This window comes from Hyla sarda, chromosome 10, assembly GCF_029499605.1.
Source record: "Hyla sarda isolate aHylSar1 chromosome 10, aHylSar1.hap1, whole genome shotgun sequence".
Taxonomy (NCBI): domain Eukaryota; kingdom Metazoa; phylum Chordata; class Amphibia; order Anura; family Hylidae; genus Hyla; species Hyla sarda.
In genome coordinates, this window is record NC_079198.1 from 80,577,348 (window position 1) to 80,601,494 (window position 24,147).

Here is a 24,147-nt window from a genome sequence, read left to right on the forward strand (position 1 = left end):
TTTCTGAGGATGGACTAGGTGTGAAACTCCCAGAAAATAAATCTTGTTAGGAGTAATTGTACCCCAATTGTGTCCCAGTCAGTGAGGCCTAAATTATGGAAGGTAGGAGTCAAGGTACTTCTTGACCCTCCTCCCTCTACCCTTGACTTTCCCAGGCTCAGCCTGGAAGGCTTCTCTCCACCAGTTAGAATATTCCAAAATGCAAAGTAATGTGAGTATATAGGCTCGCTTTCTCTCAGACAGATAAAGTACCACAATGTAGCTGCGCAGGATTAGTACATCACAGAATTATAATATATAAATGGCACAAAACAGCATAACATCTATGAAACATAATAAAAATAAAATAATAAAAATCATTTAGGCTAGGCTTACACATTGTAGCCAAAACTGCGTTAAAATGAAATTTGGTTTTATATGACTTTTTTTTATCTTTAGTATACTGTACACCTGTCCTTTCTAGAGATATTGTAAGGAAACTAGCTAGACATGGCAGGTGGCACCTAATGCCTAATAAAACTGTAATAGTGTAATAACTTTATATAGGCAGTGACAAGTAGTGTAAAGAAATTTAAAGCTGCTATTAAATGTTAAACATTTCCTTTTTTTTTACTTTCTTTCTTTTCTTTTTTTTTTAATCAGTTGTATTACTATTGGGAATATGTGACACTTCTAGGGAATTTGAACCCACATTTAGACCTCTAATAAACATGCTGTAGGGCAGTGGTCTTCAACCTGCAGACCTCCAGATGTTGCAAAACTACAACTCCCAGCATGCCCGGACAGCCGATGGCTGTCCGGGCATGCTGGGAGTTGTAGTTTTGCAACATCTGGAGGTCCGCAGGTTGAAGACCACTGGTGTAGGGGAAGAAGAAGCATTTGATAATACTTGCCTAAAGCTATATGGTCCAAATGTTCCAGGAAACCCCTCACAAGGAAGCAGCATGAGAGTACCCTGGGTATTCTAAACAGATGAAACTACAGATGTAGCAAACTGTTAGGCCGGGTTCATGCATTTGGAAAATGTGCGGAATGTCTGCAAGGAAAACATGTTCGGACATTCTACACATTTGCCAGATTCGGTTAGCGCTAGGACCGCTCGGAAATGTGCCATCTTATATATGGCAATGCATTTCCTTGTGGGGTCTGCAAACAAAATAGAAACATCTGGGCCGTCATTTACTATTGCAAACCCAACATGTTTTGTCGGGTTGTGCGTCAGATTCTGGGGCATTGTGCCAGAAATTCTGTCTGCACCAGAATTTGTGCCTGAATTGAAAAAAGACCCGATTCCATTTTGAAAATCAAAAAAAGGGGCATGGCCGCCGGGAGGGGGCGTGGTTACAGAAAGGGGGCGTGTTCCCGACATTTTCACAAAAACTCAACATATTTACTCATAAAATGTGGTGGATTTCAGCTGAGGAAAACCTGACAGATCAAAGCATGTGTAAAAAAAAGGAAAGTGTAAGGAAACCTTAGTAAATACTGTGGAAAATAAATTGTAGAGAATTAACAAAGAAACCTACACTCCACTCTTAGTAAATAAGGGCCCTGGTGCGGAAATTCTGCTGTCTGAACAGTGCAGCAGAATCCTATTGAAATCAATGGGACTCTGCTGCAGCAGAATGTCCATACGATTACGTGCTGACTTTCCACACAAATTCTGCCATGTAAACATAACCTTAATGGGAATCTGTCAGCTGTATTATCTGCTAAGAGCTGCAGACACCAATGGATAGCTGTTTGGAAAAAAACATTTATGTAAAAAGACCTATGGCAATGAGCAGATCATCAGGTCCGCTTCTATTTAGAAAGAGAAAGGGGGACATTATCGCCGTTGTCTTTAGAAAGCCATTTCTTTTTGCTTTGCTTGTGCTTCCATGTGACATATTTATCATACTATTGTAGGGGGGTTGATAAATTTGGCGCACGTAAGCAAAAAAAAAAAAAAAAACTATAAATCACTTCAAAACACCACTTGGTATGATTTCTCCTCTCTTTTGTGACTTTTCTGCCCAAAAAGTCACAGTTGCGCAAATAAAAAATGTGCAACTTTTTGAAAGTGCTCTCCAATGGAAGTTTTATAAGCCAGGTCTGCGTTGGTCTACATTTGCGGTGTTCATTCACACTTGATAAATCTGTTACCACTGCAAAGAAAAAACTGAAAATTGACTATTGCAAAATTGTTTGTAGCTTTTTGCTGAGGTTTACTTTCAGCTATTGGTTTGCAACATTTGGAGAAAAATTGCACGTGATATATTTACAACCACCACAAAGTCAAAGAGCAAAATCGTTCAAGTAAGCAAGTTTGTCAAAAATTACTTCTGGATAAAAAGTCATCAATGTGCCCAATTTTGCGCCAAAAATGCTTGATAAATTCCCCCCGATGTCTTTATGAGGTGTACCCTGTAACTGAATAAGTTGTCAAATAATCAATTCCCATATGCAATGGGAAATTCAGCCCAATTACATCTTCTTCATAACCTGCCTCCATGATGAACTCTCCCATACTGCTTAATGTACAGTACAGTGACCCCCCGACCTACGATGGCCCCGACATACGATCATTTCAACATACGATGGCCTCTCAGAGGCCATCGCATTTTGAAGGCAGCATCAACATACAAAGCTTTTGTATGTCGGGGCCATCGCATAAACGGCTATCCACCAGCGCAGACTGCTTCAGCTGACACCGTATAGCCGTTTACGGTGTCCCGTGTGGTCCGCTTACAATCACTTACCTGTCCTCGGGGCTCCGGAGCGTCCTCTTCAGGATCCCCTGCCTCGTTGGTGCTCTCCATCGTCGTCATCACGTCGCTGTAGCAACGTGATGGCGGCGACGGAGAGCGAGGATGCCGGGAAAGCAGAGGCCTTGCCTAAGCGTCGGGGATACCCCTGGGATGCAGCGACAGCGATGGAAGGCGACATCCACGGCAGTGGTGACGAGCGGTGACGGGTTCGGAGCGGTGGGGACACGTGAGTATAACCTCCAATACCAGTGGTCTTCAACCTGCGAACCTCCAGACGTTGCAAAACTACAACTCCCAACATGCCCGGACAGCCGTTTGCTGTAGTTTTGCAACATCTGTAGGTCCGCAGGTTGTAGACCACTTTCCTATACATAATGTATTGACACTTACATTGTTTCACATATGCTGTAAAGGGTTGTTGGTTTTAATTTGATTTGTTTTTTCCTTTCATATAACATGCAATTGTTGTTGTTTATATGTTACCATGGTTCTTACCTGCGCATGTAGGTATAAGAACCCTCCCCTCAGCGGCATGACGTATGGCCTGACGAAGTGCTGCGTGCACGATACGGTCCGTCGCCTATCTCCTTCCCCCCTGCACACCTGTCCACCTGCTCCCCGCACATCCAAGCCGCTGTACCGTCTTTGAATAAAGAAGCCGATTTTACTTGCATGAATCCCGGTGAGTGCTGCGTTTTCTATTCAATTCTTTCTGCTGGATTGATTCTATTCTATTTCATGCCATTGCACCCGGGAACTTATTTGAGCGGTTATTAACGCTTTCCCAGTACTCGGACTCCATTGCTGCAACACGTGAGATACACCCATTAGCGGTGTCGGTAGCACTCTCTATAGACTGCATTTCCTACACTTTACATTGCACGGATCCCTCAACAAACGACGGTTTCAACAAACGATGGTCCATTTGGAACGGATTACCATCGTATGTTTAGGGATCACTCTATTATCAAGGGTTCTGCACTACACAAGCGCTGCAGATGTGTTTGGTTGCATGCAGAAATCCTTTTGAAACTATGAGAGAATAAGTTATTTGAACAGGAGACACATATCAACTTCTTGTGTTGTCAGGAGGATGTATTTAATCCCAGTGTTTACTAAGGAAATGAGAAAAGTCCTTGGGATTATTTGGACAGTGAATCCAAGTTGTATAAAAATGTATTCAAGCTTAATGTGCATCTGCCACCACGTATGAATATTCCCACATTCAGCGTTGCTGTAGTGTTTGTTTGTGTATTGTGTATATTTTTATCTTGCTCATCCCACCCATAGTGTTCTCTGTTAACCAATGTCATCTTCATTGGGATATTTTTATATTCTATAAAGTGCTGTACCACCTTTAGAGAATGGTCTGTCATACAGGCTATTTCTACTGAATGAGCTCCTTCAGCTGCTAAAAACCTAATGACAGATTTACTAATATGTATCTGATATTTATATAGCGTAAACAAGTTTATAGCATTTACTTTGCCCCTTCCGTCATACAGTATTTCTTTAAATGTAAGTGGCAGTGGTCGCAGTGGCACTGTATTTATTGAGTGGTTTATGTGTGCAGCCTCCTGCTGTGTACGTTGACATATCCAAAAGTCATCACACTTGCCTCAATCTCGCCATCTTCACATGCTATAGCAATAAGGTAAAAGTAGCAGCATCTCATTTTTACTGGTGCCAGTAGATTTAAAGCGAAACTGACAGGCTGTTCACCTACATTTAACCCAATATACAGGGTTATAGTGCAGGTGAACAATATTACAATGAGGGGTTACTTACGTGAATTGATAAAGTATTGCAGAAGTTGTACGTCTTCATACTTCTAGTTCTATTGCACAGCTCTGCGCAATGGAGCTAAGAAGCCGGGGAGCCATGCTCCCCTGCCTCTTCAATATTCCCCACTCTGCTTCGCCCTTGTAATGTATATGCAAAAGTATTTATTCTCACCTGCGCCCCTCTCTCACTAGAATGTGTGAGCCTGTGCTTGTGGTCTGATCTGAGCAAAGCGCAGACGCAGGTCTCACATCCTAGTGATTACAATACTATTTACCAAGTTAATTAATACTTTTGAATATTCATTATGGGGGCAGGCAGATCGAGGAATATTGAGTAGGCAGGGGAGCACGACATGCCGGCTACCCGTCTCCATTGCTCACAGGTGCGCAATAGAAATAGAAGACTAGAGACCTATAACTCTGACGATACTTCATTATTACAAGTAACTGCTCATTTTTTTGCTGTTCACCTTCACTATAAACCAGTATATTGGGTTTTGTGTCTGTCAGCCTGTCAATTTTTCTTAAAGGGGTACTCCCGTGGAAAACTTTTTTTTTTTTTAAATCAACTGGTGCCAGAAAGTTAAACAGATTTGTAAATCACATCTATTAAAAAATCTCAATCCTTCCAGTATTTTTTAGGGGCTGTATACTAAAGAGAAATCCAAAAAAGAAACTAATTTCCTCTGATGTCATGACCACAGTGTTCTCTGCTGACCTCTGCTGTCCAGTTTAGGAACTGTCCAGAGCAGCATATGTTTGCTATGGGGATTTTCTCCTGCTCTGGACAGTTCTTAAAATGGACAGCTGAGGTCAGCAGATAGCACTGTGGTGATGACATCAGAGGGAATGCAGTAATTTCTCTTCAGTATACAGCCCCTAAAAAGTACTGGAAGAATTAAGATTTTTTAAAAGAAGTGATTTACAAATCTGTTTAACTTTCTGGCCCCAGTTGATTTAAAAAAAATAAAAAGTTTTCCACGGAAGTACCCCTTTATGGCCCATGCTCCGAGCCAAGCAGTAAAAATATTTAAAACATTTTTTTAAATTAAACTAGACATTGAATTTGGTGTTCAGACCAGGAATTAAAACCATAAAATACATGGAGGAGCAACAATCCAAAAGGCAAGGCAATTGGCAAAATCAAGTAAAGACCATATCTGGTAGGGGCAGTCAATATTCTGTAGACACATAACAGACTAGCGGCAATGGGGGAGATTTATTAAAACTCATGTAGAGGAAGAGTGGTGCAGTTGCCCATAGCAACCAATCAGATGTATTCTTTCATGTTTAAAAAGGCCCTTAAAAAATGAAAGAAGCCATCTGATAGGTTGCTATGGGCAACTGCACCACTCTTCCTCTACACAGGTTTTGATAAATCTTCCTCAATGTGTTTACATAGAAACTGATATTCAGGCAATGAGTGGGAGACTTGACTGGGTTTGAGTAGTAGGTCTTGATGTCATTATCAGAAGCAGCTCAAAACACCCTAATAGGGTTTAAAAGTAGTTTTTCTAAACCAAACAACCCCTTTAAAGATGTTAAAGGGGTACTCCGCCCCTAGTGTCTTATCCCATATCCAAAAGATAGGGTATAAGATGTCAGATCGTGGGGGTCCTGCCGCTGGGGACCCCCGGGATCTCCGCTGCAGCGCCCCACAATCATTACTGCACAGAGCAAACTCGTTCTTTGCGTGATGACTGGCAATACAGGGGCCACCCCTTCGTGATGTGATGGCCGTCACGCCCCCTCCCATAGACTTGTATTGCGGGGACGGGCCGTGACATAACGAGGGGGCGGAGCCGTGACGTCATGATGCTCGGGCCCCTGTATCGCCAGACATTACGCACAGAGTGAGTTTGCTCTGTGCAGTAGTGATAGCGGGGCGCTGCAGTGGAGATCCCGGGGTCCCCAGCGGCGGGACCCCCCACGATCTGACATCTTATCCCTTATCCTTTGGATAGGGAATAAGATGCTAGGGGCGGAGTACTCCATTAAGGAGGTGCATGATCACTATAAAAATATCAAAGTCCTGAGATAAGGCTGTCAGCACCACTCCACTCCCTCTTGTATTCCTCAGGATTTTAACCCTGCAGGTCTGTGCGCTCTGTAGATACTTCGGTGCCTGTGCCTGAAGTGCAGTATGCGCTTATAAATTCTTAGAAGAAAACAAATGAGACGGGCACCCGAATCTCTACTTCAAACTTGCTGCTTTATTGACACTGGCAAGGCGTACAATGAGGATGCACAATGTTGTTGGTATAAGCATCCTCATTGTACGCCTTGCCAGTGTCAATAAAGCAGCAAGTTTGAAGTAGAGATTCGGGTGCCCGTCTCATTTGTTTTCTTCTAAGAATTCACTATAAAATATGTTTATAACACATTTGTTGCTACAGGAGTGTAACTATAAGAGGTTCAAAAACCCCTCATTCGTTCTTATACTAATAGACAAGTTCCAGGAATTAGGCATTATAGACAGGGCCCTTTTACAGATTTTTTTGTTGGGGGCCAGCATCTTCAAGATCAAACCTTAGCCTCGTTTTGACCATTTGTAAAATGTAATCATAATCTAAAAATATAAAACTATTTCTCTAAGCTTTATATATTGTTTAGTCTAAAAACAAGGTTTGAAATAAATAAAAATCCACAGTAAGTATATTGGATGTAGGATCTTTATTCCTTTTTCAGTTGGTGTCTTTACTGTGTCTTTGCATTTATAATAGCCACCTGATGTCCCATGGTATAACTGCAATGATAAGACAATGTAGGGACTTTTCAGTTAGACAAAGCTTGACTTGTGTCCACATCTAGCATATGGCTGAGCTCAGCTGCAACATTTTTATGTCCTTTTCTGAAGAAATATGCAAAGGTATATTCAATGAGAACACCTTCAGGGCAAATGAAGAGACACCAGCGATCAGTTAAGTAGTCAAGTCCCATATTCTTAAGTCAGTGATCGCCAACCTGTTATTCTCCAGCTGTTGGAAAACTACAGCTACCAAAATTCTCTAAACGATGAGGGGGAAAAAAAGAAGCAAGTTTCAAATATATTTTAGCTCCGTCCCCATAAATATAACCCATTTTTCTATACATGAAAACCTTGCGGCAGCTCAGCCCACATATAGACAGATTTATTGCCTTTTTAATATAGTCCACACACAAAAAGGAAACTACCACAACGGTTGGTTGTTAGGGTAAACTAAATTATATAATAACAGCACAATACCATGAAGCATGTTCTAAGTCCATATTTCATATTTTGGAACCAATTTATACTTCACAGCTTATATGTGGTTTTATTTACAGTAATTGACAAAAAAACAATTATGCATCAAGAAGTTGTTGGAATCAAATGGAACTTTCTATAAGTGAATGTAATGAGGATATATGTAAGTGATTACCACATTAGAGCAAAAAAATGGGTTTATAGGGGAAAACTGTACAATCAAAGGGAGGCCTGTAGATCCTGCATACTCATAGGTTGCTCAAGCTGGCTTGTCAATAAAGCCTGATTTGGTGATAAAATTGGAATTTTGGCAGGTCAAGGAACTGTTGCAATCTACCTAATGCATTCCTGGGAAAGCCTTGCTATGTATAGGCCACTTGAAAGCTATGAGAGGCAACACATGTGGCTGTAGGATGTCCTGTTCAGCTGTTAGTGTTCCTCGTATCACTACTAAGGGTGACTGACTGTCTTATTCGACGGCTCCCAAGATTATTACACCAGCAGTTAGGGCAGAGTGTCACTTCACAGCAAAGGCAGGCTTAAAGAGGTAGTCCAGGAAAAACATCTTATCCCCTATCCAAAGGATAGGGGATAAGATGTCTGATCGTGGGGGCCCATTGCTGGGAACCCCCACCCCCCCCCCCCCCCTCAATCTCCCTGCAGCACCCGCATTCTATGTCGGGCTGCATCTCCAGTTTTGGAAACCTCCAGGTTTCCGGGACTGGGGACGTGACGTCACACCATGCCCCCTCCATTCATCAGACATCTTTAGGATATGGGATAAGATGTTTTTGCCAAGAATATCCTTTATGTGAAAATGCCCTTTAAAAATGCTCACTACAAGGCCTCCATACTCGACGGATCCCAACCAGAACCTGGATTCATAGCTAAAGATTTGCAGTTCCAGTCCATTGCAGTCCATCTAACAAAAGTATTGGTGACTTGCTGTTGATGGCAGAACATATGATGCCGTGACTCCAAATTTCCCTATACTAAGCGCTTGGAAATAGTTTGGGCAGAGACAGGGATCTGTAATAAAGGGGCTATCTATGTCTGTATGGTTAACAAGGAAACCATGGGAGCTGCCCATGCATGTCGGCAAATCAAACAATCCAGTAGATGTGTGGCATGTGTGTTTCCTCGTGTAGCCACTGCTCCCAACACATTCTAACAGATTGGTCATACTGACCTAGATGGCAGGCAGTTTGTCAAAATGACCAAGGGGGACACTGTTTTTAGACCTATCTCAACAGTTTTGGACAGTTTCTAGTCACAAAATGCAGTTTATAAAAAGAAAACAAAAATAAACTGTAAATCTATGTATGTAACATGCCTAAAAAGTTGCGAAATTTATTGTGCTGTACATGCATTTTGAATAAATTTGGTACAATTTGGAATATTTCTGCATTCATGCATCCTATACATTATTGTTAGTGTTTTATCACATATTCTCTATAGCCAAACATTGCTACATACTTGGTCTAAAAAAGTAATCAATTGTGTGAATTATTAATGGATATAGGGGAACATGCAGTAAGGGCCATATCAAATATATATTCTTAAGCTCAACCCTTGGCTAATATCCTGTCTAGTCCATTTTAGTTACACTGGGGGAGATTTATCAAAGTTGTCTATGTCCCGCATCAATATAGACCAAACTACAGAGGGTTAGTCTGGTTTATTGTGCACCGAATTTATCAAATGGCGCACAGCTCTTGATAAATTCTGTGCACAGACTTCATGATCTATGCTTTAGTCTATATTTAAACCTGCTCCAACATGGTCTGACATTTCGGCATACTTTCAGCCTATGCGCACTTGATAAATTCAGCACCAATGCATTTTTCAATGCATTTCAGTCTAAAATAGACTTGCATGCATCATGTTCTAAAAATCCTCTAGAGCAAAAGTCGCAGAAAAGTCGCACAGATTTAGACTGCGACTTTCTGTGCGACAAATTTAGACAAGAAAAACCAGTCTAAATCCTTTGATAAATCTCCCCCACTGTCTTTTCTGAGACCCCTTACAGCCTTTTTATATAAATGAAATAATAGTCTGTAGGATATATAGTATAAGGTGGCATGGTTGGTGGTTGTTGCATTTGTTTCTCTGTCTAAAAATTGCCACCATTGCTGTCTCAATAGTCCAACCTCGATCATGATCCTGACATACCTGTTGGTTGAGCAATTGTTTGGTTGACAGCTATCTGCCCTAAATCCACTCTAAATAAGTTTTTGTTTGGTAGATGGGTCTGCTATTCTTATTGTGACAAGAGAGATCATTAGACACCTATGTTATTGGTTATCACAGAGGAGACAAGAGAATGAGATGGACAGAAATACAACCAATCCATTATGAGTACCCATGTCAAGTATTGGTCACCTTAAACATGGTGACAAAAATGTCCTGTCTAACCCTGGCTTCAGGAAACATTTATCTTGTTTGCATTGCAATTTTTTTCAACTTAGTTACAGCTCCTTATGGTGTGCTTTTTTTTTTTTTTTTTTTTAGTTCCAACTGACTTCAATAAGCGAGTCTATCAAGGTGTCCGAGTGAAGCATACCGTAAAGGATCTCCTAGCAGAGAAGAGGTCCAGGCAGACAAATGGATCAAGGTTACATGTGAGTATCATGTTCTTAGAGGCATTGATGTGTGATATACATCAATGTTGAATAGCTCAACATTGAGGCATACTATGCTGTGGGACTTATAATAATTCTTATACTAATAATATATTATAATATAATAAAACTTATACAGTACTAATAAAATATGGCCCTAACAAGAGAGTTTTCATTTGTATTAATGGAAATAATTATAAAACTCATTAAAGGTTTAAAGTCAGCACAGGGTTTGGCAAAAGATGCTGGTTGTTCCCAGTAAGCTGTGTGTAAAATTTCGGTTGTTCAGTGGTTGCATTAGATAAGAATAAACAAGATGGAAAGGTTATAAAAAAAGATCACATACAGGTAGACAAAGAAAGCCATCAAAAAGTAAAGATAGAAACCTCCAGGAAATATGTCTTGAAAATGTAAAATAAACAACAAAAGTAATCAGCAAAACAGAAATCAATACTTGTGACAAAGCAGTAAGAAATTAGCTGAGTGAAATGGGACTTACATATATAAAAAAGCAAAATGAAAACCAACAATAGCACTTAAGCTGAAGAAGACATGGTTATTATGGGCTAAAAGGGATCATGCAGTGGGGAGAATAGGATAACAGTGACATTTAGAGATGAGCGAACTTACAGTAAATTCGATTCGTCACGAACTTCTCGGCTCGGCGGTTGCTGACTTTTCCTGCATAAATGAGTTCAGCTTTCCGGTGCTCCAGTGGGCTGGAAAAGGTGGATACAGTCCTAGGAAAGAGTCTCCTAGGACTGTATCCACCTTTTCCAGCCCACTGGAGCACCGGTAAGCTGAACTAATTTATGCAGGAAAAGTCAGCAACCGCCGAGCCGAGAAGTTCGTGACGAATCGAATTTACTGTAAGTTCGCTCATCTCTAGTGACATTGTGTGATGAATCACCAATCTGAATTGACCAGGAAGATATTGAATGCTAGAGCTTTTGTCTAGACCCATTGTAATAAAACAGTAGACATATAAAAATGATGTAGAAAACTATCACCTTGCCCCACTTATTTATAATTGGGATTGCATGCTGGGTAAAAGACCAAGAAAGATAGCAATTCTTACCTCAATAGTCAATAATATTCATTGTACTTTTCTCAGTCTATAGATAGAACATAGATATTGTAGTGGTTAAATGGGTACTCAATTGAAATTATTATTATAATTTTTTTTTTTTTTTTTAAATCAACTGGTTCCAGGAAGTTAAACAGATTTGTAAATCCCTTCTATTAAAAAATATTAACCATTCCAGTATGTATCAGCTGCTTTATGCTCCAGAGGAAGCAGGAGAGGTTTGCTATAGGGATTTGCTCCTGCTCTAGACAGTTCATGACACAAACAGAGGTGTCAGCAGAGAGCACTGTGGTCAGACTGGAAAGAACTACACAATTTTCTGTGGTGCATACAGCAGCTGAAAAGTACTGGAAGGATTAAGATTTTTTAATAAAAGTAATTTACAAATCTGTATAACTTTCTGGAGTCAGTTTACATGAATTTTTTTTTGCCACCAGAGTACCTCTTTAAGTAATTTTTCAGGGTGATAATCTTGGTACAGAAAAAGAAAGGCATATTGTAACACTCATGTTTCAGTAGACTGGAACACCGATTATCGTGGATCTGCTGGACCTGTGTGGTAGATGACTCGGGGTGTACCAGGGAGCGGAGTCTAAGGTGCCGCTGGTTTTTACTAAAGCCCGCCGCAAAGCGGGATGGACTTGCTGCGGCAGGCAGCACCCAGGTCGCTACCCCTGGCATGATTCAACCACACAGGCGGCTGAGGAGATTCGAGGCACAGGTGGGATAATGCAACTCATGGTCAGGATAACAGAAGGTCAGAGCTAGCTGCACAGTAGCGTAGTCAGGAACGTAGTAAGTGGTCAATAGGCAGGCGGCAAAGGAGCAAGGTCACGTAGCAAAGGGTATGATACACGGCAAGGCAACTCTCAGGAACGCTTTCTCTCAGACAACAAAGATCCGGCAGAGAAGTGTGGGAGGTGGAGGAATTAATCAATGAGCCACTGGTGTTACTACACTAATGGGCGCACTGGCCTTTTAAATCTGAAAGCTCAGGCGCGCGCGCCCTAGGGCACGAGGACACGTGCATAGGAGCAGAGAGGCAGAGATGGGGGCAGGATAAGCACCAGGTGAGTGACGGGCTGGGATTTGCATGTGGATGTGTCCTTCGATACGAATCCCAGCCCCGCCGGCAGCAGCAGGTAATGGGACCATGCGCTCACGGCCAGTGTGTGCGGCTGGAGAGCAAAACGTAACACATATAGGGGGAGATTTAGCAAAACCTGTGCAGAGGAAATGTTGAATAGTTGACAATAGCAACCAATCAGCTTGACTTTTTTTTATTTTTAAAGAGAGCTCCGGAAAAAAAATAAGCTATCTGATTGGTTGCTATGGGCAACTGGGCAACTTTTCCATTACACAGGTTTTGATAAATACCCCACATAGAGTCAATGACAAGGCATGTAAACAACCTTAGGGTATGTTCAAATGGGCAGATTACCTGCAGAATTTACACAGCAAATTCACTGCGGAAAATCTGCTGCAGATTTTGCTACCATTGACTTCAAGTAGGTCTGCAGAAAATCTGCAATAGAGGCAGATTTGCTGATTTTACTTCGGACCCATGGAAGTCAATGGTAGTAAAATCCGCAGTGGATTTTCCGCAGCTAATATGCTTCGAAAATTCCTCAGGTAATCTGCCCTTGTGAACGTACCCTTAAGTAATGCATATTTTCTGCTTCAGATTAGCTTGAGGCGAATTTGTTGCCTATCAAAGTCGATGGGCAGCAAAATCTGCAGCAGTAAATCTGCATCAAAAATATGCTTGTGTGTACCATATTATTTATCATTAGTGGATTTTACAGTGGACTTCTTTTTAGAATCATGGTGTAATCCACAGTAGAATTATTTCAGATACTAAACAGAAAATCCATACCAAATTACAGTGCAATCTGTTTTAATCACATGACGACAAATTTAAGTAATACTAAAGAAAAACAAGAATGAATCACCATGCTATCAAAATCACAAGATCGATAGATATGTAAATGATATGCAAGAAAAAAATGGAAACATAATCGTACAATCCTCCTAATTTATTCAATATCAAGTATAAGAACCACACTCAGAAATACATGCACTTACTTGGCATGCTATCAATGTAGCCAATAATGGGTGTCTGCAGAATGTTCTGTTACATTGAATGCACTTGGGCATACATATCATCAAGATCTGCTGCTGTCAGCTCCATTTGCAATTGCTGGCCAAAGAAGTTTCGGATGTGCTTGATGAGAGACAAGTCCATAGTTGCTGAAGGCCATGGTAGCATGTTACACACTCCGGCTGCTTACAGGAGTACGAGTGACATGAGGCCTGGCATCATCGTGCTGAAAACACTCCTGGGGCACTTTGAGGAAATGGCTGTACCACAGGTACCAGGACCAAATCAATTTATTGGCGAGCTATTAGTGTACCTAAAATGAACACTAGAGGGGTCCAGCTGCCATACATTATGCCACTCCACATCATAATCTCAGGAGTAGGACCGATGTGATGTTTCCTCATTAGGGCCTCTTCATAGCATTGCTTATTGGGTCTCAAGAACAATCTCTGGCTGCCATAGCATCCAGGACAAAAGTTGGACTCAGGGCTGAAGAGGATAGACCTCCTTTCCAGCCTTCATTGCTCTTCACCATGATAACCATTGAGAGTAGTGGTGTGAGGTCAATGGAACACCTTAAGCTGGATGTCTGGCGTGTACCCCATTGTCATTCGAGTGCACTCTGATGGTTTGTTTAGAGACTGTTTAAAGCCCTAGGCTTGGTATATGGTTTCCAATTTCACTCACAGTACAGAATGGGCTGTCCATGCAGAAGTTTGCCTTGTGTGCCCGTGTGATAAACCAAGGTCTCTCAGTTCATGGATTCTGTTCCTCTGAGTATGGCAATAACTGGCATGTCGACTATCAAGAGGCATCACACAATCATACTGTACTGACGATCAGATTTCTAGGGTTTCATATGGCTAAAATAATTTGCTTTCTTTCTGGCTTTTCTACCATCAAAGCCCCTTCCACATGCCTCAAATTGGAGTTAGGTGCTTGCAAATTTGATCTTTTGCAGATTTTAGCGACACCTGCTACCTCCTCAATTTGCACAACTTTCTTGGTATTGCAATTCCATTGCTAAGGAGTATATACTGTATGTGAATGGGGAAAAAGCAAGTAGGATTTCACAGCATGCTGTAGATTTACAAATCTAAATTTGATGCAAAAGTTAGAACTCAGCCAGCCCAACAGAAGGTTTTTCATACATAACTGAGGTAAAGAATCTTTAATCATACTTGTGTAATATACATTTAGGAAAGTATTTAAGATTAGTAAATTTTCTTCTTCCGAAACATTTGCCCCACTTCACGGTTAGTCATTCAAAGGTTTTGAAAATCATAAGAAATAATAGATCCACAGTAAGAAATGTTAACTTATTATTGCCCTCCTCCTACCACAGAGGCCAATTCATGATGTGCACTATTGTGAAATGGAGCCGTATCTCAAACATACCAGCACAATAGTGTCAGTCCCTTATTGAAGGAGGGCAGGTTTAGACTTATTCTATTGCCATTTGTTACACTGCATGGTAAGAACACAGAGCAGCTTTATGTAAATCAGACCTTCGCGTTTGTTTATGATACCTGGTAGTAAGCACTCACCTACATACCTCTTTTGTGATCCTAATCCTCTCCTTACAAAGTCAATGGATTTCGTTTGGATACAATACTAGTAGAAAGGGAAAAGTTCCTTTTTAAAGCTGGATTCATGATGGAAGCACTTCAATGAACAAATCACAATGACAGGTTTATAAACCTTGTATCAGTGAAGTGAATCAGCGAAAGTATTTGATGGTTACAGGACTGCAATGAGTGATATTGTACGTAAGTGAAGCCATGAAGGTGATTTAAAGGGATTCTGCCATAGAGCGAATAGGATGTAACTAACAGAAATCACTTACATTCTAACTGATGTTTTTATTGCCTAATATATAGAAAATGTATGTCAGGTTTTTCTTGTGAGTTATGTACATTACCAATATACAATTAACAGGTAGCAATCTTGGTGGAGTACAAGCTTCTTGCAAAAACTCCCTCTAATCTTGTACTTGGATTATAGGATTCTGTGTTCAGTTACCTCAGGTAACCAAATGGACAAACTAGTGCAGTACAAGTAACACTTTTATTAAAATAATAAAAAGACATGTAATAATAACAAACAATAGCAGAATCCAGGGACTTGGTAAAACACAGCCAGGAGACCAAAGGGGTACCCAGGAGTAGCCAAAGTCAGGATTGCAGAATCAGAATCAGGGACCAAAGTGGATGTAGGCAAGACCAAGATATATAAACGGAATCAGGGTCATAAAAAATTTATACACATTTGGAGGTCAAAGATCATGCAAGGGTAGAGGCAGACTGAAAAGTCTGCAGTTAAATATCCAGGGCCCAGCAGGGAAGGGACTGGCTACACATAACTATGAGCTGAGATGTTGCTTTCTTCTGACATGCAAGTAGGGGAGCGGAGGTAGGGTGAGCACCCTAACACTGATCTGGCAAGAAGAAGATTTTAGTCTAAACTCAGTTCAGGGTGGTAAATTGTTCCAACAACACTACTGTACAATTTAAAAAGAGGCATGATAGGGGGCAGAGACTCGAGGAGGTGTGAGGAAATAGGATCACTATTGCAGGTGGGAAAAAGAGAGTAGCCTGGATACTGGTTTAAAAGCTTAGAGTCATGACAAGGAAGTGCGAGGGGGATGGTATCTAAGCTACTCGGGGGCTGGAAAATAATTACAGAACAGATGTTATCAATTTTAGCTTTGAAATAGGTTGTCAGGTCAGTGATGTCTGCAGTGGTGGCTGCACCCAAGGAAGGAATTAAAGGTGTCGAAGGACTGTTTAGGGTTGTTGGATAAAGAGGAGATGAGAATAAATGAGAATAGTAAAATAGGTTTCCTTGGCAAGATGACAACAGTGTTTTTGAAAGAAATTACCTCTATTTTAAAAATCTTGAATAACCTAGGATAACTAAGAAGAATCAGTTTACCCCAATTACATAAAATTGAGTTCTGCAGGCTTCAGAAAAGCTTCCTGTTGTTTTGAATGCTATAGACAAGATATTCCTACCTTCAAAAGTGACTGAACTGTTGACTGAGCCTCCTAGGTAGTACATGTATGAAAAGAGCCTTAACCTAACAATAGCAGCCGTAACAGTGATGATAAGGTTAACAGGTATGTAGGCAGCCACACGTTTTCCATAAAGAGCAATACAGAATTTAATAATTATCTTTTAACTGGAGACAAGCAAATCTCCTGAGAGGTCTGAGTAGGCAAACTTGACTGTCAGACTTGCTTCAGATTCAGGTAATGGTTCAGATTACCTGCAATTCTCCACTTAAAGCGCAACTGTCATGACATTTTGGTGCAATAACCTGCACATAGCCTTTGTACTGTGTGCAGGTGGTGGGTATAACAATGTTTTTACCTGAAATTTGGCGGCTTTCATGACTGCAAAAAAGGATTTTATTCAAAGCCACTGACGGTCGGATAGGCGTGGCGCGAGGTACGCGATGCCCCACCGCTGCCACGTCCACCACCACGCCTACCCCGTATGTCCGCGCTGGGACCTCAGCTAATCTAACCTGCACGCTGCTGTGTGTCATCCAGCAAGCTTTCGCTCCCACCGCCGTATTCCTCCTCAGTGCACGTGCGCAGAGCAGCACACAATCAGGTTAGTTCTCGATACTAGGTGCAGAGAGGAAGAGCGTTCTCTGCACCTAGCACTGCGCAGGCGCACTGAGGAGGAAGACAGCGAGCGCTTGCTGGATGACACACAGCAGTGCGCAGGTTAGATTAGCTGAAGGGCGCATGCGCTGGGACCTGTGTGTCAATCACACAGAGGTCCCAGCGCGGACATAGGGGGTAGGCATGGTGGTGGGCATGGCGGCGGCGGGGCATCGCGTACCTCGCGCCACGCCTATCCGACCGTCAGTGGCTTTGAATAGTCATGAAAGCTGCCAAATTTCAGGTAAAAACATTGCTATACCCACCACCTGCACACAGTACAAAGGCTATGTGCAGGTTATTGCACCAAAATGTCATTACAGTTGCGCTTTAAAGTATGTAAAGGGCAGGGACTGTCAAAGTCAAGTGTCCATCATGCTCTTGTATAGTATACTGAGTGACTGGGCAAGGTGTACAGCAACTGGCAAGTATAGTAAGTGAAAGTTTGGCTGCTCAGTGTACAAAAGCAGTGTACAAAACAAATCACCAAAATGTGGATGTCAATTAATCCAATTTTTTTTTAGTAAAATACAGGCACAGTCTGATTTGTTTCGTTTTCAGCCTCATTTGGTATTCTTAACTTTTCGTTATTTTGGAGTTAAATTATTGTTTCAGACCGAGATGGCATTCATAACTGTGTTCTGTAATGTTACTTTGGTTTTTACGTGTGTAATGTTACAAATTTTTCTTTTAGTTTTTCTTTATTTAAACATAAAAGGGATAACCTGATTGCTTGGCTAAAGATACATTTCACACAATGGGGAAAGATTTACCAAAACCTATGTAGAAGAAAAGCATCCAATTAAAAAAAAAAAAGGCATCTGAAAAATAAAAGAAGCAATCTGATTGCTATGGGCAACTGCTTCACTTTTCCTCTGCACAGGTTATGAAAAATGAAAAAACAACCTTCTCTGTCTGCAATCTGACTCAACAGAAGTTGATGGCTTAAGAGGATACACATGACATATGAAAAACGAATCCAATAAATCCGAATGTGTTTTCATCACGTTCGCCAGACATACAACAAAAATATTCAAATCACACCATTTTTGTTAACTAGTTCTGCACCTACCTATCTAGGTAATTTGTTCTGCATCATTCCGATTTTCGTATTTTCTTTCTTCTTATTCATGTTGTCTAGTTGGATTATTGTATTTGTACAGATATATAAATCATTTTTGTTCCTAGTTTTGGATGGATTTGAATGTCTAAATAAGTATATATTCGCACAAAAATTTGTTAGGAAACTTATTGCACATGTCTAATGCTCAGAGCCCAAGTTTCAAGGAGCCAGTGGCATACCCTTCACTTTATTAATGCTGAATCAGCTTAAAGGGGTACTCCACTGCCCCAGCATCTGGAACATTTTGTTCTTAATGCTCGGTCATGATGTCACAGCCACGCCCTTGTGGCATCACCCCCACCCCCTCAATGCAATTCTATGGGGGAGCATGGCAGCTGCCAGGCCCCCCCATAGACTTGGATTGTGGGGGCGTGGCATGTGTGGGACATGGTCATGACGTCACTACCCCGCAGCCCGCACCCAGCATTCGGAACAAAATGTTCTGGATGCTGGGGCAGTGGAGTACCCCTTTAATTCATACAATCTTGGGAGTTCCATAGGACAGACCCCCACCGATTGTAGTGATGGTATTCCCTAGATGTATGCTATCATTTTGTGAGATGAACAAGCCCCTACAATTTTCAGTTTTCCCTAGACGAAAACTTCAAAAGGATTGTACAGGACTGGAAAAATATGCCAGATTTCATCCAGCAAAGGGTTAAAGTTTCTTCTGAAGGAGCTTTTTTCCAAAGCCAGCACTATACAAGTCAATGGGCTATTGTTACGCCTAGCGCTCCAGGTCCCCGCTCCTCCCCGGAGCGCTCACGGCGTCTTTCTCCCTGCAGCGCCCCGGTCAGTCCCGCTGACCGGGATCGCTGCACTGTCATGGCCGTCGGGGATGCGATTCGCACAGCGGGACGCGCCCGCTCGCGAATCGCATCCAAGGTCACTTACCCGTCCCGGTCCCCTGCTGTCTTGTGCTGGCGCGCGCGGCTCCGCTCTCTAGGGCGCGCGCGCGCCAGCTCTCTGAGACTTAAAGGGCCAGTGCACCAATGATTGGTGCCTGGCCCAATTAGCTTAATTGGCTTCCATCTGCTCCCTGGCTATATCTGATCTCCTCCCTTGCACTCCCTTGCCGGATCTTGTTGCCTTGTGCCAGTGAAAGCGTTTAGTGTGTCCAAAGCCTGTGTACCTGAACTTCTGCTATCCATCCTGACTACGAACCTTGCCGCCTGCCCCCGACCTTCTGCTACGTCTGACCTTGCCTCTGCCTTAGTCCTTCTGTCCCACGCCTTCTCAGCAGTCAGCGAGGTTGAGCCGTTGCTAGTGGATACGACCTGGTTGCTACTGCCGCAGCAAGACCATCCTGCTTTGCGGCGGGCTCTGGTGAAAACCAGTAGCCTCTTAGAACCGGTCCACTAGCACGGTCCACGCCAATCCCTCGCTGACACAGCGGATCCACAACCCGCAAGCCGAATCGTGACCGTAGATCCGGCCATGGATCCCGCTGAGGTGCCGCTGCCAAGTCTCGCTGACCTTCCCACGGTGGTCGCTCAGCAATCGCAGCAGATTGCCCAACAAGGACAGCAGCTGTCGCAGTTGACCGCCATGTTACAGCAACTTCTGCCTCTGCTACAGCAGCAACCATCTCCTCCGCCAGCTCCTGCACCTCCTCCGCAGCGAGTGGCCGCTCCTAGCCTCCGCTTGTCCCTGCCGGACAAATTTGATGGTGACTCTAAACTCTGCCGTGGATTTTTGTCTCAGTGTTCCCTGCATATGGAGATGTTGTCGGACTTGTTTCCTACAGAACGGTCTAAGGTGGCGTTTCTAGTAAGCCTTCTTTCAGTAAAGGCCTTGTCTTGGGCCACACCGCTCTGGGACCGCAATGATCCTGCCACAGCCTCAGTCCAGGCCTTCTTCGCTGAAGTCCGGAGTGTCTTCGAGGAGCCAGCCCGAGCTTCTTCTGCCGAGACTGCCCTGTTGAACCTGGTCCAGGGTAATTCTTCAGTGGGCGAGTACGCCATCCAATTTCGTACTCTTGCTTCCGAGTTATCATGGAATAACGAGGCTCTCTGCGCGACCTTTAAAAAAGGCCTATCCAGTCGCATCAAGGATGTGCTGGCCGCACAAGAGATTCCTGCCAACCTCCAAGAACTCATCCATTTGGCTACCCGCATTGACATGCGTTTTTCTGAGCGACACCAAGAGCTCCGCCAGGAAAAAGACTTAGATCTCTGGGCACCTCTCCCACAGCATCCTTTGCAGTCTACGCCTGGGCCTCCCGCCGAGGAGGCCATGCAAGTGGATCGGTCTCGCCTGACCCAGGAAGAGAGGAATCGCCGTAGGGAAGAAAATCTCTGTCTTTACTGTGCCAGTACCGAGCATTTCTTGGTGGATTGCCCTATCCGTCCTCCACGTTGTTACGCCGAGCGCTCCGGGTCCCCGCTCCTCCCCGGAGCGCTCGCTTCACTCTCCCCGCGGCAGCGCTCCGGTCACGTCCTCTGACCCGGGGCGCTGCGATTCCGCTGCCAGCCGGGATGCGATTCGCGATGCGGGTAGCGCCCGCTCGCGATGCGCACCCCGGCTCCCCTACCTGACTCGCTCTCCGTCTGTTCTGTCCCGGCGCGCGCGGCCCCGCTCCCTAGGGCGCGCGCGCGCCGGGTCTCTGCGATTTAAAGGGCCACTGCGCCGCTGATTGGCGCAGTGGTTCCAATTAGTGTGTTCACCTGTGCACTTCCCTATATCACCTCACTTCCCCTGCACTCCCTTGCCGGATCTTGTTGCCTTAGTGCCAGTGAAAGCGTTCCTTGTGTGTTCCTTGCCTGTGTTTCCAGACCTTCTGCCGTTGCCCCTGACTACGATCCTTGCTGCCTGCCCCGACCTTCTGCTACGTCCGACCTTGCTTTTGCCTACTCCCTTGTACCGCGCCTATCTTCAGCAGCCAGAGAGGTGAGCCGTTGCTAGTGGATACGACCTGGTCACTACCGCCGCAGCAAGACCATCCCGCTTTGCGGCGGGCTCTGGTGAAAACCAGTAGTGGCTTAGAACCGGTCCACTAGCACGGTCCACGCCAATCCCTCTCTGGCACAGAGGATCCACTACCTGCCAGCCGGCATCGTGACAGTAGATCCGGCCATGGATCCCGCTGAAGTTCCTCTGCCAGTTGTCGCTGACCTCACCACGGTGGTCGCCCAGCAGTCACAACAGAGGCAACAAGGCCAACAGCTGTCTCAACTGACCGTTATGCTACAACAGTTACTACCACAGCTTCAGCAGTCATCTCCTCCGCCAGCTCCTGCACCTCCTCCGCAGCGAGTGGCCGCTCCTGGGATACGCTTATCCTTGCCGGATAAATTTGATGGGGACTCTAAGTTTTGCCGTGGCTTTCTTTCCCAATGTTCCCTGCATCTGGAGATGATGTCGGACCTGTTTCCCACTGAAAGGTCTAAGGTGGCTTTCGTAGTCAGCCTTCTGTCCGGAAAAGCCCTGTCATGGGCCACACCGCTCTGGGACCGCAATGACCCCGTCACTGCCTCTGTACACTCCTTCTTCTCGGAAATCCGAAGTGTCTTTGAGGAACCTGCCCGAGCCTCTTCTGCTGAGACTGCCCTGTTGAACCTGGTCCAGGGTAATTCTTCCGTTGGCGAGTATGCCGTACAATTCCGTACTCTTGCTTCAGAATTGTCCTGGAATAATGAGGCCCTCTGCGCGACCTTCAAAAAAGGCCTATCCAGCAACATTAAAGATGTTCTGGCCGCACGAGAAATTCCTGCTAATCTACATGAACTTATTCACCTAGCCACTCGCATTGACATGCGTTTTTCCGAAAGGCGTCAGGAACTCCGCCAAGATATGGACTCTGTTCGCACGAGGCGTTTCTTCTCCTCGGCTCCTCTCTCCTCTGGTCCCCTGCAATCTGTTCCTGTGCCTCCCGCCGTGGAGGCTATGCAGGTCGACCGGTCTCGCCTGACACCTCAAGAGAGGACACGACGCCGTATGGAGAACCTCTGCCTGTACTGTGCTAGTACCGAACACTTCCTGAGAGATTGTCCTATCCGTCCTCCCCGCCTGGAAAGACGTACGCTGACTCCGCACAAAGGTGAGACAGTCCTTGATGTCTACTCTGCTTCTCCACGTCTTACTGTGCCTGTGCGGATGTCTGCCTCTGCCTTCTCCTTCTCTACAGTGGCCTTCTTGGACTCTGGATCTGCAGGAAATTTTATTTTGGCCTCTCTCGTCAACAGGTTCAACATCCCGGTGACCAGTCTCGCCAGACCCCTCTACATCAATTGTGTAAATAATGAAAGATTGGACTGTACCATACGTTTCCGCACGGAGCCCCTTCTTATGAGCATCGGATCTCATCATGAGAGGATTGAACTTTTGGTCCTCCCCAATTGCACCTCGGAAATTCTCCTTGGACTTCCCTGGCTTCAACTTCATTCCCCTACCCTGGATTGGTCCACTGGGGAGATCAAGAGTTGGGGGTCCTCTTGTTCCAAGAACTGTCTAAAACCGGTTCCCAGTAACCCTTGCCGTAACTCTGTGGTTCCTCCAGTAACCGGTCTCCCTAAGGCCTATATGGACTTCGCGGATGTTTTCTGCAAAAAACAAGCTGAGACTCTACCTCCTCACAGGCCTTATGATTGCCCTATCGACCTCCTCCCGGGCACTACTCCACCCCGGGGCAGAATTTATCCTCTCTCTGCCCCAGAGACTCTTGCCATGTCCGAATACGTCCAGGAGAATCTAAAAAAGGGCTTTATCCGTAAATCCTCCTCTCCTGCCGGAGCCGGATTTTTCTTTGTGTCCAAAAAAGATGGCTCCCTACGTCCTTGCATTGACTACCGCGGTCTTAATAAAATCACGGTTAAGAACCGCTACCCCTTACCCCTCATCTCTGAACTCTTTGATCGCCTCCAAGGTGCCCACATCTTCACTAAATTGGACTTAAGAGGCGCCTATAACCTCATCCGCATCAGAGAGGGGGACGAGTGGAAAACGGCATTTAACACCAGAGATGGACACTTTGAGTATCTGGTCATGCCCTTTGGACTGTGCAACGCCCCTGCCGTCTTCCAAGACTTTGTCAATGAAATTTTTCGTGATCTGTTATACTCCTGTGTTGTTGTATATCTGGACGATATCCTAATTTTTTCTGCCAATCTAGAAGAACACCGCCAGCATGTCCGTATGGTTCTTCAGAGACTTCGTGACAACCAACTCTATGCCAAAATTGAGAAATGTCTGTTTGAATGCCAATCTCTTCCTTTTCTAGGATATTTGGTCTCTGGCCAGGGACTACAGATGGATCCAGACAAACTCTCTGCCGTCTTAGATTGGCCACGCCCCTCCGGACTCCGTGCTATCCAACGCTTTTTGGGGTTCGCCAATTATTACAGGCAATTTATTCCACATTTTTCTACCATTGTGGCTCCTATCGTGGCTTTAACCAAAAAAAATGCTGATCCCAAGTCCTGGCCTCCTCAAGCAGAAGACGCCTTTAAACGACTCAAGTCTGCCTTTTCTTCGGCTCCCGTCCTCTCCAGACCCGACCCTTCCAAACCCTTCCTATTGGAGGTTGATGCCTCCTCAGTGGGAGCTGGAGCTGTTCTTCTACAAAAAAATTCTTCCGGGCATGCTGTCACTTGTGGTTTTTTCTCTAGGACCTTCTCTCCAGCGGAGAGGAACTACTCCATCGGGGATCGAGAGCTTCTAGCCATTAAATTAGCACTTGAGGAATGGAGGCATCTGCTGGAGGGATCAAGTTCTCCTGTTATTATCTACACCGACCACAAGAACCTCTCCTACCTCCAGTCTGCCCAACGGCTGAATCCTCGCCAG

General features: G+C 44.2%; 1 protein-coding gene across 1 annotated transcript in view; it reads left to right on the forward strand.

Annotated features, from left to right (window-relative positions):
- POU2AF2 (POU class 2 homeobox associating factor 2) overlaps positions 1–24,147 on the forward strand; it is a 56,961-nt gene that overhangs the window by 10,929 nt on the left and 21,885 nt on the right. The window contains exon 6 of the mRNA XM_056541716.1: positions 10,272–10,381. Coding sequence (XP_056397691.1) covers positions 10,272–10,381 — 110 coding nt within the window. The remainder of the gene's footprint in view (positions 1–10,271; positions 10,382–24,147) is intronic.